Source organism: Vidua macroura, chromosome 6 (genome assembly GCF_024509145.1).
Source record: "Vidua macroura isolate BioBank_ID:100142 chromosome 6, ASM2450914v1, whole genome shotgun sequence".
In the NCBI taxonomy this organism is placed as follows: domain Eukaryota; kingdom Metazoa; phylum Chordata; class Aves; order Passeriformes; family Viduidae; genus Vidua; species Vidua macroura.
In genome coordinates, this window is record NC_071576.1 from 39874644 (window position 1) to 39894591 (window position 19948).

General features: G+C 33.2%; 1 protein-coding gene across 6 annotated transcripts in view; it reads left to right on the forward strand.

Annotated features, from left to right (window-relative positions):
• Positions 1–19948, forward strand: part of FUT8 (fucosyltransferase 8) — a 94907-nt gene that overhangs the window by 39492 nt on the left and 35467 nt on the right. For 2 of the 6 annotated variants that reach the window (XM_053980945.1, XM_053980944.1), the window contains exons 3-7: positions 1913–2007; positions 9578–9709; positions 11026–11446; positions 17897–18012; positions 18127–18295. In XM_053980945.1, coding sequence (XP_053836920.1) covers positions 11244–11446; positions 17897–18012; positions 18127–18295 — 488 coding nt within the window. In that variant the 5' untranslated portion in view covers positions 1913–2007; positions 9578–9709; positions 11026–11243. Of the gene's footprint in view, positions 1–127; positions 175–1912; positions 2008–9577; positions 9710–9743; positions 9780–11025; positions 11447–15504; positions 15621–17896; positions 18013–18126; positions 18296–19948 lie in introns of those variants that run through there. The other 4 variants (XM_053980943.1, XM_053980947.1, XM_053980946.1 and 1 more) reach the window with 4 other exon arrangements.

Below are 19948 nucleotides of genomic sequence, written 5' to 3' on the forward strand. Positions count from 1 at the left end.
GCTTTATCCATTGCTTATTAAAATGAGTCCATGTATGTAACTTCCTTGGAGGAGTGCATTGTTCCTGTAACTGACTTCTTAATCATTTTAAATGAAGAATCACCTATAATTTTTTTCTGTTTGACAGAAAATCTTGTATATATTTGGCAAGTACGCTGCTGTTTTTCTTTCAAGGTACAATTTCCTCTTTTGTTCAAAATAACATTGATTAAAAAAAAAAGGAGAAATTACTATATCTTTTTTGAAGCTTTCAAATGTAATATTTTACAAGAATTATGAGCACTTACATTTATTACAGTATCTAATATGGAGTGTTTATTATTTTCAAACTGTATTTGTTACTGTTGATATACTTTTGATTCTTTTATCTAGTTTAGAAAAGTAATTACTTCTGATTAGATTCTTAACTCCTGATAAACTCTTTCAAGGTTGGTGTTCTATGTATAGCTTTAGCTTAAAAGCCCCCAAGTGCTGTGTGTATGGACTTCTGTGAGCCAGTGCTGTTGTGATAACTGAACCTTTAGGTGTTCATGTAGCATAATTTTGAGGAATATTTGGTCTCTGATACTAAAAGTACCTAAATTGGTGTTTGGATAGTTCGTTTTTCATCTCTGACCAGAAGCTATGTAGTTGAAGTAGAATTAGTACTTAACTCAATTGTGTTTTTTGTCATTCTCTGTGTCTGTGCTTTAGGGTTTTTTCTTCCGGTAGAAATAAATTTAGTAACTATAGGGGCATAGGACCCTGAATTTGCCACAATTTTTATGTGGTTCACCTTAGGTGTTCTCTATGTAATTAGCTCCTCAAAGGAAACCAAATGTTTTTTAATTGAAAAAGTGCTCAGTTTTAGTAGAGTAACAGTTAGGATAATTAACTCTTTAGGTTTTGCAGACTCAGTGAATAGGGAAGAAAGAAGAAAAGGAAAAAAAAAATTTACAAGGTTTTCTCTACCCACATTATCATTTTGAGTGCACTGTTGCTTCTACTTGCTCACAGTTCATTCAGTGCCTTTAAGCCTTGAACTGCATGAAGAAAGTTTATGTTTCTTTGGAAGATAGCAAGAATTTCCTTGAAAATTTGGAAGTTGTATTCTTTCGCTATGTAATACTTTTAAAGACCTGTTCAACTTATTTGTATTTTGTTTTCTCCAAATTTCCAGATCTGTGATTTTTCCAGTGATTATTCTAGTGACTTTTAAAATTCTGATTGAAAGAAAATTCTTTCCAAGATTTCCTTAACATATTCATAATTTTTATAAATTATAAAAATACATAAATGATAAAATATATGAAAGAATATATGAATAGTCTTCTATTATTTTTATTAAAATTAAAGTTAGATATTCTATCTTGGATTTTTTTTCCATTTCAAAGTTTTGCCTGATATTTTGAACAGGGAGTAATGCTTTAGAGATGGGTAAACAATTATTTGACAAAACTGCTAAATGGCTGAACTACTTTCATTGATTATGCAGATTTATATATTTCATTCAACATGTATAACATCTTTCAGCTGCAAATTTGATGGTATCTGTAAATATTAATGAATCAACTTCAAACATAATTTTGAAGTTGGCAAATATTAACAAGGGAAATTGGGGCCTGGTGAAACTGACTTGTAAAATGTACTCATAAAATCAATACAGAGCCTAAAATATTCTTCAATTTAATTATTTGGTTGCCAGATCACATTGTATCTTAATCTAGATATAATGAAAGATGGTAGTTAAAAAATATTCTGATTGAGTGATTGATCTTTGTGGATAATCCGTGATTAGCTAAATAACAAGCAGAAAATGTGGTATTTTAAAAGAAAACAGATTCTTTCTCACTGTTATGATGAAGAGTAAATCAAAAGGAAGTTGTTCTTACAGAATGTGGAATTAAAGGGATTTTTTTTTTCTTTCAAACAGTTACTAATCTCACTGACTGCTGGAATAGTGGAATTACATGTTAACCTCCAACCTCCATGATGCAGTTGTGTTTTCTTCCTTCTGTCATGGACAGCGTAAGTCATTCTTCATACGTATTACGAAGTTAGGATTTTTTAAAATGCACTGCTGTTTATGTGACTGATAAAATACATTGTATGTTTGCATGTTTTGTCTTTTAGAATAATATTTTTTACACACCAAAAGCTGTAAAAGTTATTTTATTTCATGAAATCACATCATAGCTGGCTTTAGAAAGTTTCTTTGGGGATCTTCTAGCCCAACACCAGTGATCAAAGTAGGGTTGATTGGAGTGCATTGCTTGGGTCTGTGCTCAGCCTCCCGGGATGGAGACTTCACTGACACTTTTTGCTGCACTTTCACCAGTGTGACCATGTGATGCTCTAAATACAAGGAATTTAATCCAATGTGACATGTTGTATAAAATAAGCTATCATGGGAACTTTTAATAATGAACTGGTTTTTTGATCATGAAAATTGAATAACTACTTTCTGCTTTTTCAAAAATTTTGCATCAAACATTTGTACTTATTATAACCACTTTTTTTTTTTTTTGGGGGAATCATTGCCATCAACATCTGATTTATTTATTGATGTGAAACTTCCTAAGTATGTGGGTTTTGTTTTGGTGGGCTTTTTTTGTTTGTTTTGGCTTCGTTTTTGTTTTGGTTTTGTTTCTCTTTTTTTTCTTAATGGTGGATATTTAGACTTGTGGAGGATAAAAATCCAGAAATTACCTGAGTAATTTGTACCATTTTGAACAGCAAGGAGGTAATGTAAAGGAATATAATAAAATAGAAAGTAATATTAGAAATTATTTTGGGTTGAAAGAACTAAGACCTTGTTCAGTGCTTCGAATATTATTATTCTTGATAACAACTCAGGTATTTGTGGTAGTTAGGGATCATTGATGGAGGAGGAGGAGGCTTATAGGAAATAATTGCATACATTCCTTAATTACTTTTGTACATGATTCTGATTGAACTTAGGCTTGTGAGGGAAATTGCACTTACTATTCTCTCAGCTTCAGTTTTTCTCCTACACACCACCTTAAGAACTTGAAAAAGCAGTAGCCACCTTGGTTTGGTGATCTTTGTCGTGTCTTCACTGATCATCAGTCTTTTAGGGAATTTATTGCTACTTTGGTTGCAAATGCAGGAACTCTTGAGCTGTTGAGGATCTCTCACTTTGTATTCTACATGTGTTCAACCTGTTGATTTATTTTAGTTGCATCAGTAAATATTGAATTCCTAAAGGAAGAATAAATTTGGCACAAGATTACTAGTTGGTCATTCTGAATATTTGTCTATTTATTCCGCTGCCTCCGATTTTGAAGATGTTTTTCAAATTTTTGCAAAGTTGTTTTCAGGTATAAAATGTTATGCAGTTAGATTGAAAATAGTTTGTGTGCTGCTCAGCTGAGCATTTTACATCAAATACACACTATAGGCTCCAAAATAATACCAGAATCTTCCCCTACGTTCCCCTGCTTTGAATGTTTTGTCTGTATTATAATATATAATGTGCTAAAACTACTAAATGAACCTTCAGATGACTCTTCTCAAGTTGATAATCTTGCTTTTAGACTCAAGATTTTAATTCCTCAAGTCCCAGCAATTTACCTTTTTCATAATCTCTGTAAGTCTGAAAAATCATCGAGCTTCTACATTCAGTGACAGAACCTCTTCAGCAAGATTGCAGGAAGGATAAATCACATCATGTCTTTCTCCAAAGCTTGCTCTGATTGGTTAAGATTTTGTTTTCTAACTAAATGAGTGGGCCTGCAGCTTTCACACAGTTAAGGAAGTCCCTCAGTACCATCTCTTCCTTCTCAAATGTTTAATTTGAGAGTAATCTGCAGATTGTATCAGATGTATAGACTGTATTTATTAATGTACAATTAAAAAGGATTATATGAAGAGAATAGCATGCAAATTGCTCAGAGCAATCTGTACAGATATAAAATTAGACTTTTACAGAGAGAAACACTAGTAAAGAGGGAGTTGTGGATGTTCGAGTAAGTGAGCGAGTCTAATGATTATATCTACTTATGGCCTCTGATATATGTGAATAGAAGTTAAGAAAAAAGAAGTAAATTCCTACAATAATTAAGTATATATATGGAATACTATGAATTTTATGTCCTTGTTCCAGAAAAAAGAGGAAGTGGATAGTTTTTATGGGGAGAAATAATATAACTAAACCAGTGAGCTTGACTAGGAAACTAAATGAACATAATTTTGGATACTTTTAGAACACAAACATTAATACATGCTCTGTCAATGGGTTTCTGTTCTCTGGTTGAAGAAAACAATAGATATAATTTGTATGTTAATAAAGGTAATTAAAAAGTTATAGATGAATGAAATGCTTTCCAAATTGTTTCCAGTCATGATTCTAAAAATGTTTGCAACTTAATGGGAAAAGGTCTCTTGGGATTGATATATATGAATGCTAGAACTAGAAATAATTACCAGTCCTGGCTTGATCACAGTAGTAGCAAAGCATGGAGAAAAATTTCAAAGAAATGATGGTTAACAAAGTAGAGGTAGATATAAATGGGAAATTAGATAAATGCAGCATGGATTTGTTATCAAAGATTTTTTGATCTGTATTATTTTGGGTTTACTTACTAACTGTTTCAATGGGGTCAATTTTGCAATGAAACACAGTTGGGGAGATAATGTGTATGTATCCCTTTCAGCATTTCTTGGCACACTGAAAGTTCTATATTGAGTGAGAGAAATTGTAGATGAAAAATAGAATCATTTGTTGGAAAAGGAAGTAGCTGAGGGGTTGAAGTGACAGGGACTTGTGCTGCAAGGAAGAGTATCAGCCTGGAGTAGAGACCCTATTAGTGCAGTGGATTACATGTGTTATTCATCTTGAATGTCTTCAGTAGTGACAGTGTCACAACAATATAATAGTTTATAATGAAATATAGGCCACAAAATAGAGGAGGGTTCTAATGGAATCAGAAAAATGTACAAGAGTTTTTTACTCTTGGTATTCTGCAGTGGTAGAATGGGATAAAGTGTAATAACATAAAAAGAATGAAAAGTAAGAATTTCTGTATATAAGATAGGAGCTTATAAATTTGAAGAGAGATAGATGCAAAAAGATTTCAATGTATTATGTCCTTGTAAAATGGTTGCTGACTGCCAGAGCAATGCAGCCACGAAAAGAGAAATCTTGTTTTGGGATACATCACACTAGGCAGGTCCAAGAGAGAAAAGCAAGTATTTGGTTCGTATGAAACACCAGCAATGCCTTGTGTTATATGCAGAATTCTGATTCAATTACTGTGTCAGTCTTCATAAAGAATGCACTGCATACACCGTGAATAATATTTGTAAGGTTTGCTTATTTTTATCAAACACTACAGAAGGATTTACTTGTTACTTCTGTCCTTTGATCCTTAGTTTTATTTTAATATCCTAAAAGGATTATTTCCTTAGGCTCTAATCCTTTGTCAGAGGCTGTGCCATCACATTATTCATAAATAGGAACTGGAATCAGAAAGTTGGTTTTAATTTTCATTTTTATGAGAGCACAACAGGCTAACATTACTTAGAGTAGAATGCTTTCCGAAGAAGTTAATTTTTGTTAGTGAAATCTTAAAAATACTAGTTTAAGTTTAATTTTAAGGGAAACGAATAATGTTCTGAGAGTTCAAACTAAGTTGTATGTCTGGTGTAACATGCTTTTTGAGTGTTTCACAGTTAGTGGTAAGTCACCGTGGTAGCTCTTAGAGTGTAATGAGTTTCATGTTTTGTACATTGTACAATTTTAGGTGATGTACATGCCTTAAATATATGTTAGCTGTAGTGATGTGTGTGTTTTACTTCTTGAGTAATTTTCTCCTTTTCAGCTTACATAAGGTACACTTTTTTCCTAGGCCAGTAGGTGGTTGAGCCAAAAGTAGACTTGCTTAGTTTGCTTTGAATTTAATCTAAAATAACTTGAAACTGTACATTGCCAAGAAAAATCATAATGCTATTCTGGGGCCATAATTCTGTAGGAAGCAAAAATACACCAGGAGAAAATACACACTGCGTCACTGAATTTACTATTGAAAGCATGTTTTGAAATAGTACATTAAAAAGGACATTATTTAAGCCATAGCTGTCCTTTCATTTGAAATTATATAGTATTCAGCTATTCAATATTTTAATTCTTAAGCATCTTTTAAAGCTTTAAAATAACTTGAAGGCTTTATGGGAGCAAGATGAAGAAAGGTAGTATGGATTAATTTTTTTTTTTTGATTAATCATTTTTTGCTATAGCAAAATAACTTCAACATGGATGCACATTATTTCTCATGAAGATATTGGTGCTACGCTTCAGTCACTTTTTTTAGTTATCATTTTAATCAAGTCTCTTTAGTGTTTCATTTAGTTGTTTTCACTTAGTCATTCAGTGCATTCCATTGCAGCAATGTTGTTTTTTGACCAAATTTTTCCTGTTAATTTGGCAACAAAACATTTTCACATTCTTACAATCAACTGTGGCTTACATTTGTAGTATGCACAGTTTGATTTCCCAATTAAGGCTTGAAGCAGACCCTTATTTTAGGTAAATATTCTATCTCCTCTTCATGAAGTCTAAATAAGTTTGTGACACTAACCAGATTTTCTGTGCTATGCACTTACAATAAATAAATTTTAACTCGAGTTCCTTTCTCACAGTGTTATTTTTCATTCAACTGATGCATTGAACATTATGTATTCCCAATGATTTATGGTAGCCACTACTTAGCAGACCTATTTTGTTTCATTAGATAATGCTGCACATTTTGTAGTGACTTTTTATAATAAACCTACAAGATTAAATTAAACCTGAAAAATAGCTTACTGTACATGATGCTTTCAACTCAGCATTTGCTTTTAATGTTATTTCATTCTTGTTGTACAAAACTTTTTCCTGATATTGGTTTGATGTCTTGAGTAGCTGAAGTAACAAATCAATTTGTAAGGAGTGATAGAGAACTTCTACATTTAAAACCAAAAAGCATTCATTTTAATCAACATCAGTGTGCTGTTTATTTCTCATTATGTTGAGAAAATATTATAGATGTCTGTAGTCTCTTGATCTTCTCTCTTAGGGAACCAGGAGATCTTTTAAATTTGTATATGGAAGATTTTGTACTGTTAATGTCATACCAAATTGCTTTATTTCAGGGCAGCTAAAAGTTGTGTCTTTATAAGCATACATTCAGGAATGAGTGAAGATTACCAGTTTCACTGTGGCATCTGCAGTCCCACACTGATACTGGCATTAAAGCTGCCTTTGATTTACTATACTGATGTGAGCTGCTGCTTGTACTGAGCTTTGCCTTTCCATCCGTGCCTAGCACCTGTGACTGGGATTTCTGTGGTTGGTAGTTGGGCTCTTATAAATGGGAAATAATTTACCTGAGGGATCAGGTTGAAAAACCCTCTTAACTGTGTGTAGTGATGAAATTTGTTAAGAAAATTAGCTTGAAAGATTGCTCTAGAGCTGCTGGGGAGAATAGAGGAACACATTCTTTTTCATTCCATATATTCAGGGTAAGCCTTTTGAAAGAGAGGTTTTTTTTTTTTACATTATTTTAGAGAGTAACGTTGTAAGAATGTAGTCAACCATTCTCAGGATCCCCTAGAAAGGAAACAAGAACTAATCTAAAATTGAAGGGAAAAGCTTACCTAATTACCAATATACTATGTGATGTATTTATGCCCTAGAAAATGCAAGGGTATGGGTAAATCTAATCAAATATAAGACAAGAAATTATGGAAAATCTCAGGGGATAATTAACTACTAAATTAAAATTCATGGCTTTCTCTGGTAAAATAAAAGGACCTTCACTATATAATGATAACATAAATTTATAATAACACTAACAACTGCTATTTAGGTATTTTTTGTCTCCTGCTTAATAAAATATATTTATTGGTACTGCTCTGCCCCACCTTTTAGGTTTGGTGGAATCTTATTTAGATATTCAGTGTCAGATGGTGTTAATAACCATGTTGTGATCCCTGACAGGTTTGAATTGCTGCATTTGTGGGCTGCTGCTGCGGGTTTTTTTACTAACTTAAGGCTCAGTGTTGGCAGTCTTGAATTTAGTTTACAGTATGAAACCTCATAAACATCTGTAGAAAATAAAACAAGTATAAATATTGGCATTACATCTTGACTTTCTGTCAGGCAGATAGCTGTGGCATACGTCTGCATGTGGAGATCTTTCAGAAACCTGAGACAAGCTATAAAGATGGAACAGTTTCAAAAATGTGATGATTTTTCCTTTGTTTTGATTTATATAAAGACCTTGTGTAAACTTTGAAATAATGAATCACAGAATGGTTTGGTTGGAAGGAACCTGAAAGATCATCTAGTACCAACTGCCCTGCCATGAGCAGGGATGCCACTAGATCAGGTTGCTCAAAGTCCCATCCAGCCTGGCTTTGAACTCTTCCAGGGAGGGCACATCCAGGGATCCTGGATATCTCATCCCTGGAATGTCAAATACTTTAACAAAATGTCAAATACGTGGACATTTTGCATTTCCAGAACAGTATCAAATAAAAGAATTGGTGTGAAAGCCACATTACAGTACAAAGTTGATAGTTAAGTGCTGTTGGAAATTAATTGTGTATAATCGTGTATAATTATAGACACCACATTTGAGATACAGGCTTTTTAATGTTTTTTTCAGAATGTTCTTCCTATTCATTCAGCTAGTTTGGCATCTGTACTTTATATTTAACTCTACTGTGACCTAACTTATGAAAAGAACAATGACATCTTCAGAGATTGATAGAAGTCTAATAAAACCTGTGAGGACTTTGTTGTGTTTAGCCAAATGCTGAACTGATATTTCATAGAATTACCAATCACAGCTAAAGCCCATTCCTAATAGGCCTCAAAGGTCATCTATACACAACTCTACACACTGATGAGCTGATTGTTTCCCCATTTTTTATTTTTTCCTCATTAAACATCTTGATGACCTCCAGATCATTGCTATTAGACTTTTTCACCTCATGTTTCACCTTGTTTTCCAAACACTTATGAATATGTCAAGCTGTACGGAGTCTGCCATGGGTGCAGAGAGGTCCATGCTCACTCTTTCAATTCAAACTGATTGTCTGGTCTTACTGTACATGTCTTCTCTTCTAATGGGATTGGGGCTCACATGATGATCTTTCTTCTTCCATTCAGCTTAGGTGTTTTGGAACAATTTGGGGATGTTGTTGAATGTCCTTTGAAAATCCACATTGACCAAATCAATTATGTAACAATTAGAACTGGTTCTGTCTTGTCTGTGTGTTTGTTTGCATCTTCAAAAGAACTTGAATAAATTTGTGTACTAGAAAGTAATGTTAGTATTTGAAAAATAAGGTTAGTACTTTTTTACTTTGATTACTTTCATCCTTTTTTTTTTGCAGATTTATTTCATCTTATTATTTCTGCCAGTTTGGCTGACATGAATATATTTTTTCCTGGCCTGTAATTGCAGGGTTCCCTGCTGTAGCTCTTAGAAATAATTCAATGTACTTTTTAAATTTTCCGTTCCAAAGTCGTTATGAGTAAGAGGTTACACACCTCTGTTAATAATTAAACTGTTGCATTCTTTAACTTTAGAACTGTTGGAAGAATACCATCTGTTCCTGATGACTTGTTCTATCAATTTTGTGGATTTTTGATTGTCTGATCTACAAACACTGTTGTTTGAGACAGACCAACACTGCTTCTGATAAAGAAGATACCTGATTTGTGAGTCTGCTTAAGCTCATATTTTATGAAAAACAGATTGCAAAAGAAAGGTCAATATTTTGCTTGCAAGGTACTCTATAAACAATTGTGTCCCATCTTACTGGTCATAAGTGGATTTTTTTTTATTGACTCTTTTAAACATATATAAACTACCCCTCTTCTCAAGATAAGTTGAGAAATTTTTCAGCATTTTCAAGGTTAGAGTTATTGTATCTGGAAGTGTGTGCTCCAGGCATATATCCATAGCTAGGTGAGTTTGGAAGTTATTGGAATTTGGGAAGATTTTGCTCTAGACTTTAAATTAGTTGGAACACAATAAAATAAGTAAATTAAATTAAAAAGAAGTTAATGTGAAAGAAGGATCAAACAGAAAAGAATAATTTGGGTGAAGGTAGATGTGGATGGTGTCTCAGAGGGAATACTGTGGATTTAGAGATTTGAGAATTCAAAAAATGGGTTACTTTGAAAATTGAGTTAGAATGGCATATATGTAACCTTTAAAAAAGGTAGAAATGTTACATTGCTGAAAAAGGGGAAGAGAGGGGAGAAGTACTTAAAAAAGACTCTGAACATGCTGTCAGTTAAAATTTGATCTAGATAGTTAAGGAAATTTGTTCCCTAGTAGAATGGTATTTTGCCAAGTAGAAAATGAAGTGATTTTGCATTTTTTAAAATGGCATGGTGGTTTTTTTTTCTGAGAGCAGGTATTACCTTTGGAGCATTTTTTGCTTTTTTTTTTTTTTATAGTTTTAGTAATAGCAACTTGTCAAAATAGGTTTGATAGTTTTGAAACAGCAGAAAAGTGTTTCTAAAGTCATGCCTGATTTTTAAATACTTGCAAATAACAGAATATACTGTTAAAATGGCTATAGCCAATTTGTTAGAGTGGCAGTCATGATAAAAATAGAGAAAAAAGTTAATAAAACTGAAAAAAATTAAGATATATTTGTAATTAAATAAAAGCTATTTGTTGATAGTAAAGGAAAATGTTAAGTTTACCAGAGTGATTTTTATGCTATTTTAATGTCTGAAATGACACATGAAATAGTAAATACTTCTCTTATAAAAAGCAGCATTTTTTCTGTCTGTTTCAAAGGCAGGATTAATTGCATAGTCTTTGTCATTCATTCGTGAATTCAACATAATGTTCTGTGGAAAGTTAAAAGCTTTTTTCTTTGTCTCTGTGACAGAAAGTAGTAACGCTGTCTATTGTTATTCTTGAATATTAATGACAATGCATTTAGCTCAATTGCAGTCCAATATATTTTTACATATCAGAATTATAATTTCAGACTTATTTTTATTTTTCCCCACAGAATATAAATGAAGAATGATGCAATATTAATGCTTTCTATGTACAGCCTTATAAGAATCTTCTTTAAGGAGTTGCAGTAAGACAAACACTGAAAATAATTTTTTTCTGGTACAATGTGTTGAAGCAGAGGAGCTGGAATTGTCCACCTTTGTACAAGCTAAGAAAATGTTTGCTGTTTTGTGAGTGGAAGCAGCTCTGGAGTGAATTGTACTTCTGAAAATGCGGCCATGGACTGGTTCCTGGCGTTGGATTATGCTCATCCTCTTTGCTTGGGGAACTTTACTGTTCTATATTGGTGGGCACCTGGTACGAGATAGCGAGCACCCAGATCACTCCAGCCGGGAATTGTCCAAGATCCTTGCTAAGCTGGAACGGTTAAAGCAGCAAAATGAAGACTTAAGGCGCATGGCAGAATCTCTCAGGTAGGATCTCAAAGTAATTAAAACTGCTGAGAAAATGTTCGAAATATGAAATAGCAGAATTTAAATTGTAAGGGTTATTTGTGGGAGTTTTTGCAAAATTATATTTCACATTTAAAAGTATATATAAATGTTTTAATCTATGCTATAAGTAGATGAAAATATATTGCAAAACCTTTAAATAAATAATGTACATTTAGTTCTGGTCTAATGTAATCATTACTTAAGAGTCATTTAATGGTGTGGAAGCGTTACTGTCACAATAACAGAGTTCTGTAGGTGATTCACCCCTCAATGCCAACTTCAAACAAGTGCAATTATTATGACATTCATACAAATTAGAACATCTAGTTCTTTATACTTCTGCATGCAGTAATTGGAAGAGCTCATTTTAAAATTGCTGAAAACATTTGTACAGCCTGCTGAAAATAAATGCTGACTTGCTGAAGATGATCTGCAATAGATTGCTGCATTATACAAATTCTTTTATCTAAGTTTTCTTCCTTGCTGTGCTGCTAAACTTGTAGAAATACTTGTAAAACAGTAGGATCATCTCCTTTTTTACAATTGCACAATCACCTTATCACCTGATAGAAGTGTCAGTCTTCTGGGATGGTTGAAAACAGGAGCTGCACTGTGCTTGTTTGCATTTCTCTATGAATGCCAACATACACTGACAAGAAGAGATCTTTCCACCCAAATCCTCTTTTGCTGCCAATTTATGTAGCAGATTCTCATCCCCAAAGACAACAACAAAAAAGAAAACCAAAAATCTACCCTGTGAAACATACCTTATGTGCATGCGCAACCTACCATTCAAAACTTGACAAAGATCATATCTGTGAAAAGGCTTTACAAAATCTTACTTAACCCTTTTTTCGTCTGTGATACTTAAATAATATCTGATTTTGTAATTTTCTCCTGCTTGCTTCTTTTCACACAAGATGTGTAAGGACTAGAATTAGGGTTTTAAGGTAGGGATAGATACTTGTTTGGGTTATTCTGGTTCTCAGCTACTGCAACCATCTGTATGATGGATTTCAAAAAATACGTCGTTATGAATTTATGATTTTTAAAATATTTTTAATTTATTACCCATATTGGTTAAGAGTAGTTCATATTTTTGCAAGGATTTTTGGTAAGCATATTTTTTGATACTTATGTTCTAAGATGTACCTTTGCAAGAGTGCAAGTTGGAACAGTCACATCTTTTTGAAAATGGTCTGAAATAAAAAAATATTCCTTTAGGAACTGAGTACACTTTTGTGATGTACTTCTGATTACTTGAAATTGCATTAGGTACCACATAGTTTTTATGGTGTATTTAAAAAGCCTTAGGTGGGAAGTTACTGTAGTTTTTCTTTTGCCAATATGATGCTTTGTAAAAACCTTGCTTGTGAGATAGAAAGAGGTATATTAATGATGCAGAAGAGAAATGGAATTAAAGGTGTTTTGTAGTGCTTGAGTTTTAGAAATTATGTGCAAGAATATTGTAGTATAGTGAGTTACCATAGTCTGTATATGATTATAAACAATATTGTGTGAGCAGATCTAGGTTGATTTTAGAAGCAGTCTAGATTTCATTAGTGCAAAATTGTAATAAATCTGAGTTTTTTATAGGCTATTTTTTTACTATTCTCTATCCAGTAGACCTGGAAGAGCCCTTTCAAGGACGCTTATTACAGATGTAGTAGGTGTGACAGCAAAACTGGAAATCTTTACTACAATTTTTTAGTTATTTAAGGGAAACTTGAGAGGGAGTAATTATCAGATCAAAGTATTACATAATGTTGTTTCCTAAAACCAGTAGTTTTACCTAAAAGTTTTACTTACTGCTAGGATTATGATATGACTTCTAAAGACTGTCCCTGTTGCATATGGATGATACAAAGCTTTTAGGAATAGAAGAGCTTAAAATTACAACTTTTGTAATGTCCCATTTTCTTGGATGGAAACTGTGAAGCTGCGTATGCCTTCATCCTTGACCTAGGCTTTATTTTTGCAATACATGAATGCTTCATAGTATTCATGTGCTTCTTTATGTCTTACTGGGTGGTAGTCAAATTCTTATGTTTTAGGGTATTTTGATGAAAGATAAACCTGGCAGTTTAGGAGCCAATAATTTCGGAATTCCTCTCAGGGAAATAGAGAATCTTGTTAAATGGATTCATACTGTGTTCATGTTATGAATACATCACTTTTGGACTGTATTTGCTTCTTAGACTCTTTTAAATATTGCATTTTGTAGAACCTCCAATTCTTTTAATAAATATGATAACCTGTTTCTTACTCTGAATTAGGAGCGTGTGTTGTAAAGCAGAACAGAGGTGGAAAAGGGCAAAGTGTCATCAAACACATAAAACCAGTAAAAAAAAAAATCAGTATCTCTACACAATATTTTTATAGTTCTGAGTGTAGCTTCAGAAAGAAGAGATCAGATTTTAATTTTGAAAGAGCACTAGAATTGCTTTAATGTAGCTGGTGCTGAGGCTGATGGAGAATCCAAACTCAAGATCAATTAATCATAAGCAACTCTATTAAAGTACTTCTGTCAATTTCTCTGGGTAGTTTTGTGTCTAGTAAACCTGTAGAAAACATTGACGGGGCCTGGATAGAAGAACAGTTTTGGGTTGATAAAAATTTAAATACTAAAGTACAGTTTCTTACTACATGTATTAAAAATATCTCAAGTTTGAAGCTGAGGGTATTGCACAGGCCAATGTGGGAAGAATGAAGGTAATTGAACTAAATGGTGGCCACCTCTGCTCTTTTTACCGTTTTTTTTTGTGCAATTCTGAGTTAAGGGAAGCAAGATGTGCAGTAGGTATAAATCAGTGCTGGTCAGGACTGTGCTGATCTAAATTGATAAGGGATGCTTGCTCTTTATTTGTAGGTAACATTGACTCTTTTCTTTCAGTTCTATTTACTGAGAGATTTTATCTAAGAAGGATGAAGTGACCACCTGTATTCTGTTTGTGTGTGTTAGTGGTCATTAATAATTGAACATAATTTTCTTCTTGGGGAAGAGAAAAAAGTGAGAGAAGAAAAGGCAATCATAATGTGGTTTTAGGTAGTTATAAGCCTTCTAGCTCCTTACAAAGAACCTCGATATAAATGAAAGAATGAGAAAGTATTTGAGTGTGAACTTGTGAAATCTTACATTTTTCCTCTTGCTGATAAATTGGTATAACCTTTTAGATATCTTGGAAATAGGAAAAGGTTAGAATGGTTTTTACAATTTATGGATTTTTAAAAACTATTTTTACAATTATTTTACAAAGTATGGCAGTTCTTCTAGCTAAATTGAATGTCACTATGATTAATTTTTAAGGGGCTCTTTTTGCCTTCAGAGATCCAGACTAGAGATCCATTGCTTTCTCATTGCCCCTTTGTCATTGTACCTGAAGGTGATGAGAAAGTGGCCTCAGTCATATGGATTATGTACACAGAATTATTTTTTTTAAAATCTGGATTACTAACAAGGGCTAAAGCAGAAACAGCTTATCTCTACAAAATAATCTTTTTGATGTTTAAAGTTATACAGCAGTATCTTTATTTAATGAGTTGACTATAGAAAAGATAATTTATATTTGCTATCAGATGATAGGAAGCAGCATGCAAACATCACACCTTGTAACTACTGAGAATTGAAATAAACCAGCTAGTTGGTTTATTAGCTTGACTGACCATTTAAGTGGATTATAATGGTGTTTATTTTGTGTTCATAACTTAATTACAGTTTTACCTTAGTAATAAGTGAAGGATACTCTGTACTAGATGCTTACTGATGTGGTTTTTTATTACTGCTTAGAATCATCTTAGTTTAGATGAACTTACTTTAAATTCACTTCTCATATTTTAAAGAGTAAAATAGTTGTCATAACTTCGATAAGAATTTTTTTTGGTACGAATTTCTGTTTTTCAATGGGCATTCTTATTCATGAGTATGCATAATTACTAGGATATGCTACACTAGAAGTTACCTGCATGCAGGATGCCATGAGACTAGACAAGGATATTAATTCAAACGCTTTTCCCTCAAATGTTATGTACACCTCAGCTGAAGTACTTGTAGAGGATAATAACTCCCAAGCTGTGCTGGTTGCAGAGAAGAATCTTTTCCTTAATTTTGAGACTGGATGAAAGTGAGGAAGACAGCAATTCCAAGTCTGATGAGGTAACAGATGTAGAGACACAACTGAAAAAAGAATAAGCTATCTTAGTTTCATCTTAAAAAGATGTGATTTTTGGAAGTATAAGCAGCTGGTTTAGAGAATATCCCCCCATCCCAGCTCTTTTATCGAACAGTCTAAGTATAATAAAAATTTTTATTGCAGTGTGCCAAAGCAAGATGAATATTAAATGGCAAAATGGTACTTTTCTTTTTAAGATCTTAATTATATCAAATGATCAACATTACTGTTCTTCTTTCATATCATCCACAACCATCCTTCTGCAGGATTCTCTAATTGCTCCTTTACAGACTTTCCTTATGCTAGGAGGATGTGTGCACTGTCTCAAGATTTCTTATGGCAATGATTTTCAATCCTTTCGCCCTATTGTTCTTCACAGACTCTACCTTCAGGGTATGTGACTTGTAGAGGATAAACGGTTCCATTTTTTTCTGGTAATTTTGTGGTTAGTTGTTCCTTCACAACTCAAATTGTGGTACTGAGTTGGCAGATCACAAACACGTTTCCATCTGGTGGTTTTAAATTAGTGTAAGAATGTAAATGTTTTTCAATATACTTTTTAAAGGCTTGTTTGTATTGTCTTGTACATGGCAATCCAATACTGTATCTCAGTAGGATATAACACAGTACATTTGTTGTAGAAACAAATTTACAAATTGATTGTTGAAACAGATTATATTTAGGAGTGCACATGTTTAAGATTAGGATATTTTACACAGTTCTGACATGCTTGTTCCGTCAGTGCATGAAAAAGCAGATGTATGAGCAGTTAATGATAATTCCTTTTTGTTTACTATGGTAGTTTTAGAACACAAATATTTTTTTTCAGTAATTTAATTATCCCTAGTAGAATAGGGATATGATAGCTTTAATAAGAAGCTTTAAGACTGCAGAATTTTTTACTAAATTTCTTTCAGGCTACGTAGCTGCTTCTTCCTCCACCTCTCCTACCGCCTTCTGAATAAAGGTGCTTAAATGCTGTGCTTCATGTGATGCACCTTTCTAATGCTCACATTATGTATTTGTTCTCTTCAGCTGTTCCAGGGAAAAATGAACTTTTCATCAGTCCCTGAAATTTTATTGGCATTTAGTTATCCAGACCTGAGAGACTTTAAAGAAATAACATCCCAGTAGGATATTTAGAATACTTTCATTTCTTTCTAACAGGGAAGGTACTCCCTCAAACCACTGTTTTCTCTATGCCAGAGGCATCTTTTGTCTGTCAAGGACTCTTCCTGTGTATGGTGCTGTGAAACTCTGTGTGTTTGTGTGGAGAGAATATCTGTTTCTTTTTATGCTCATATTCTTTTATGAAGGAAGAATCATCTTCATGTTCTGCAAAAATTCTGTATTCTTTGCAGTTCTAAAGACTTCCCATTGCACGTCTGCTTGCTCTTTTTCTTTCTGGGGTCAGCTCTTACAAAAGCTTATAAAACATGGAATAATTTTTAACCAGAAGGGTAATTTCTCTTGAAATTAAAAGGGTTTTTATTTTCCCTGCATTAAATTTGTGAGGCAAGAAGAAGTTAGCATCTAATTTTTAAACTTTAATAATTTTACTTTATTAATATCTGGATTTAAGTTGAGATGATGAACAAACCTCAGTAATGCCCTCAGGGCTGATTTATGGCTCATAGATTTCAGGATATGTGTTTCCATACTTCTCCTGTGCTCACATATCAGAAATTTAACAGATGGATGTTACAATTGCTGGTGTTTTTTTAGGTGATCTACACTTTAGAATACTAGAGTTGTCCTAAAAAATCATTATAGTGGTACATTTAAGAGTCTGATTCCAGGCAATACATTGAAATCATCCTGTGTGGATGTGTAGGAAAACTTAACTGGAGATCAAGTGCTGGAGCCCTGGTTCTCCAAGAAGATAGGGCCAGGGTTTAAGAGCAGAATGGCTTTGTGTGCCAGTCAGGTTAACAGTTAAACTGCCACAGATATTATTCTCACAAGCAGAGCCTTGGATTGTTCTTGTTGGTGAGTGAAGTCTTGTAAACAATAGAGTTTAGCATCAGGCTGCATTTCCTTACACTGTGTTGTGCACTGTTTTTTCCTATGGGATTGTGCTTTTAAAATCTTCTTTTTGTTAATATGTTTAATTTCTTCTGGTTTTAAGGAAATCTGATGAAAATTTATCAGTAAAACAGTATGAAATAAAAATGAATGGAGAGCTGAACTGTTAATGCAAATAATTTATCAAATAATTATATTTATAAATCATGCAATTTCTTTATTTTCTGTATCCTAGGATACCAGATGGTCCCATTGATCAGGGACCAGCTGCAGGAAAGGTACATGCTTTAGAGGAGCAACTTCTAAAGGCCAAAGAACAGATAGAAAACTATAAGAAGCGGACAGGAGATGGTTGGTGGATAATTTTTATTTTAATTCTAAAGCAAGTTTTGATTTGGTATTTCATGTCACAGATGTATTGGCTTCTTAACAAGTACTGATGCTTTTATGCCTTTTTTTTTAAAGTAGAAGGCCTTGGAAAAGACCATGAAATACTGAGAAGGAGGATTGAAAATGGGGCTAAGGAACTTTGGTTTTTCCTCCAGAGTGAACTGAAGAAGTTAAAAAATCTAGAAGGAAGTGAACTGCAAACACGCATTGATGAATTTCTGTCTGATTTGGGTCATCAGGAAAGGTATTTCCATTAGTTGGTTCTGACCTTTAATTTAACTGTCATTATGTTGTTCAAAGATGTGTGGCAATTATATTTTTCATTGTTGTTAATCATCAGGCCTCCTTATTGTTGGAGTACCTTTTGTATTATAATAAAATATTCTGTATGAGTTTTGTTTGTGCTGCACAAAATTAATCCAGGAACTGCTAAAAATTCAGTGACATCTGTCTTTAAGCATATGATAACTCTTTTCTCAACAGGATCGCAATGACAGTTTGTGTCTCATCAGTAAATAGTTATACAAAAATAGTTGGATTAACTAAATACACTACCTTAAACCAGTGCTCTGAAAAAAGCTGTGATCTTTATTTGTGAACATCAGTAATAAAGCAAGAGCCTTTGAAAATAATGATATAGTAAAGGGAAAACATTACAAGAATTTTCAATTCCTAAGAAATAATGCAAACACTATTTAAAACATAAAGACAATATGAATTTGATTATTAATACGGGCAAATAGTATAGTCCATTAAATCTTGTAATTCAATATTACACAATTCCAAAATCCATTTTGTCACAGATTGATTGAGTTGAAAGTGAGAAGGGACTATTCAATTATTGAGAGTTATTATTTATATAGAAGACATGATTAAATTTCATCCAATTAGTTCTCTGACAAGTGCAGTTTTATATATTTGACTGAAATAAAAGTAGTGCTTGGCTGAAGTGTAATTTTCTGAAAGACTTGAGATCTTCACTTGAACTGTGAATTGGCAGAGAAGTGTCACTTCCCTGGGTAGTTTGTTTCAATAGTTATCTTCTCTCAGAAATATTTATTTTCCACAGAAGTTATTTCCGTCTGGGCTTCTTGAGCTTTAGGTCATGGATTCCTATGTACCTTTTAAACTATCTCTGCTAAAAACTGGAGCAAGTAGTCTAATACCAGACTTTCTGACATTTGTCATGGTAACAGAATCACTTATGTGCATGTTATTGCTCTGTTTATAAAGCCAGGATGAGGCAGTGACCACAGTGAAACTTTGAATAATGTTGTGTGTGTTTGATGCCAGAAGGTTCTTATGTTGCTTTCTCCCAGGATGAGTCCTTTTCCCTAGTTCTTTCCATTGTACACCAATGATTATTAATTCATTAAGTCTTAATTTTCAAGTTTCTGCATTTCTGACACCCTTATGTTCACATGTCACTATACTTCAGGATGAGGTGAAATCCGTTCGAGAGGTGCATAAACTTCTTTGCATTGAGTTATAAAATTGCCCTGTAGACCTCTGGAAGTTATGAGATTAATCTCACTGTGGTACTAAAAGAAGTTTGTATATGATACAAGCAATCACAACTGCTCTTTTTTTTTTCCCTCTGAGAATTTTTATGTTGAGTATAGGTATTCTTTCAGTTGTCAAGGTGGTTATTAAATATAGACTATTTAGTCTTCGTAATAGATCTGTGTAGACCTTGCTGTCTGGTGAGGTCCTCAAAGAAGACTAAAGTAATTTAAGCTAAAATCAAACAGCCATAAACTAGTTTTTATTAAACTGAATCTGGACAATCTGTTTACAGTGTAGAAATTTAAAGGAATTGCATTAGGAAAAAAAAATTAAAAAATGTTTTTACGATATTCAGCCTGTGTTCCTGGTGCATTTGCAATGTTGCCTTCAA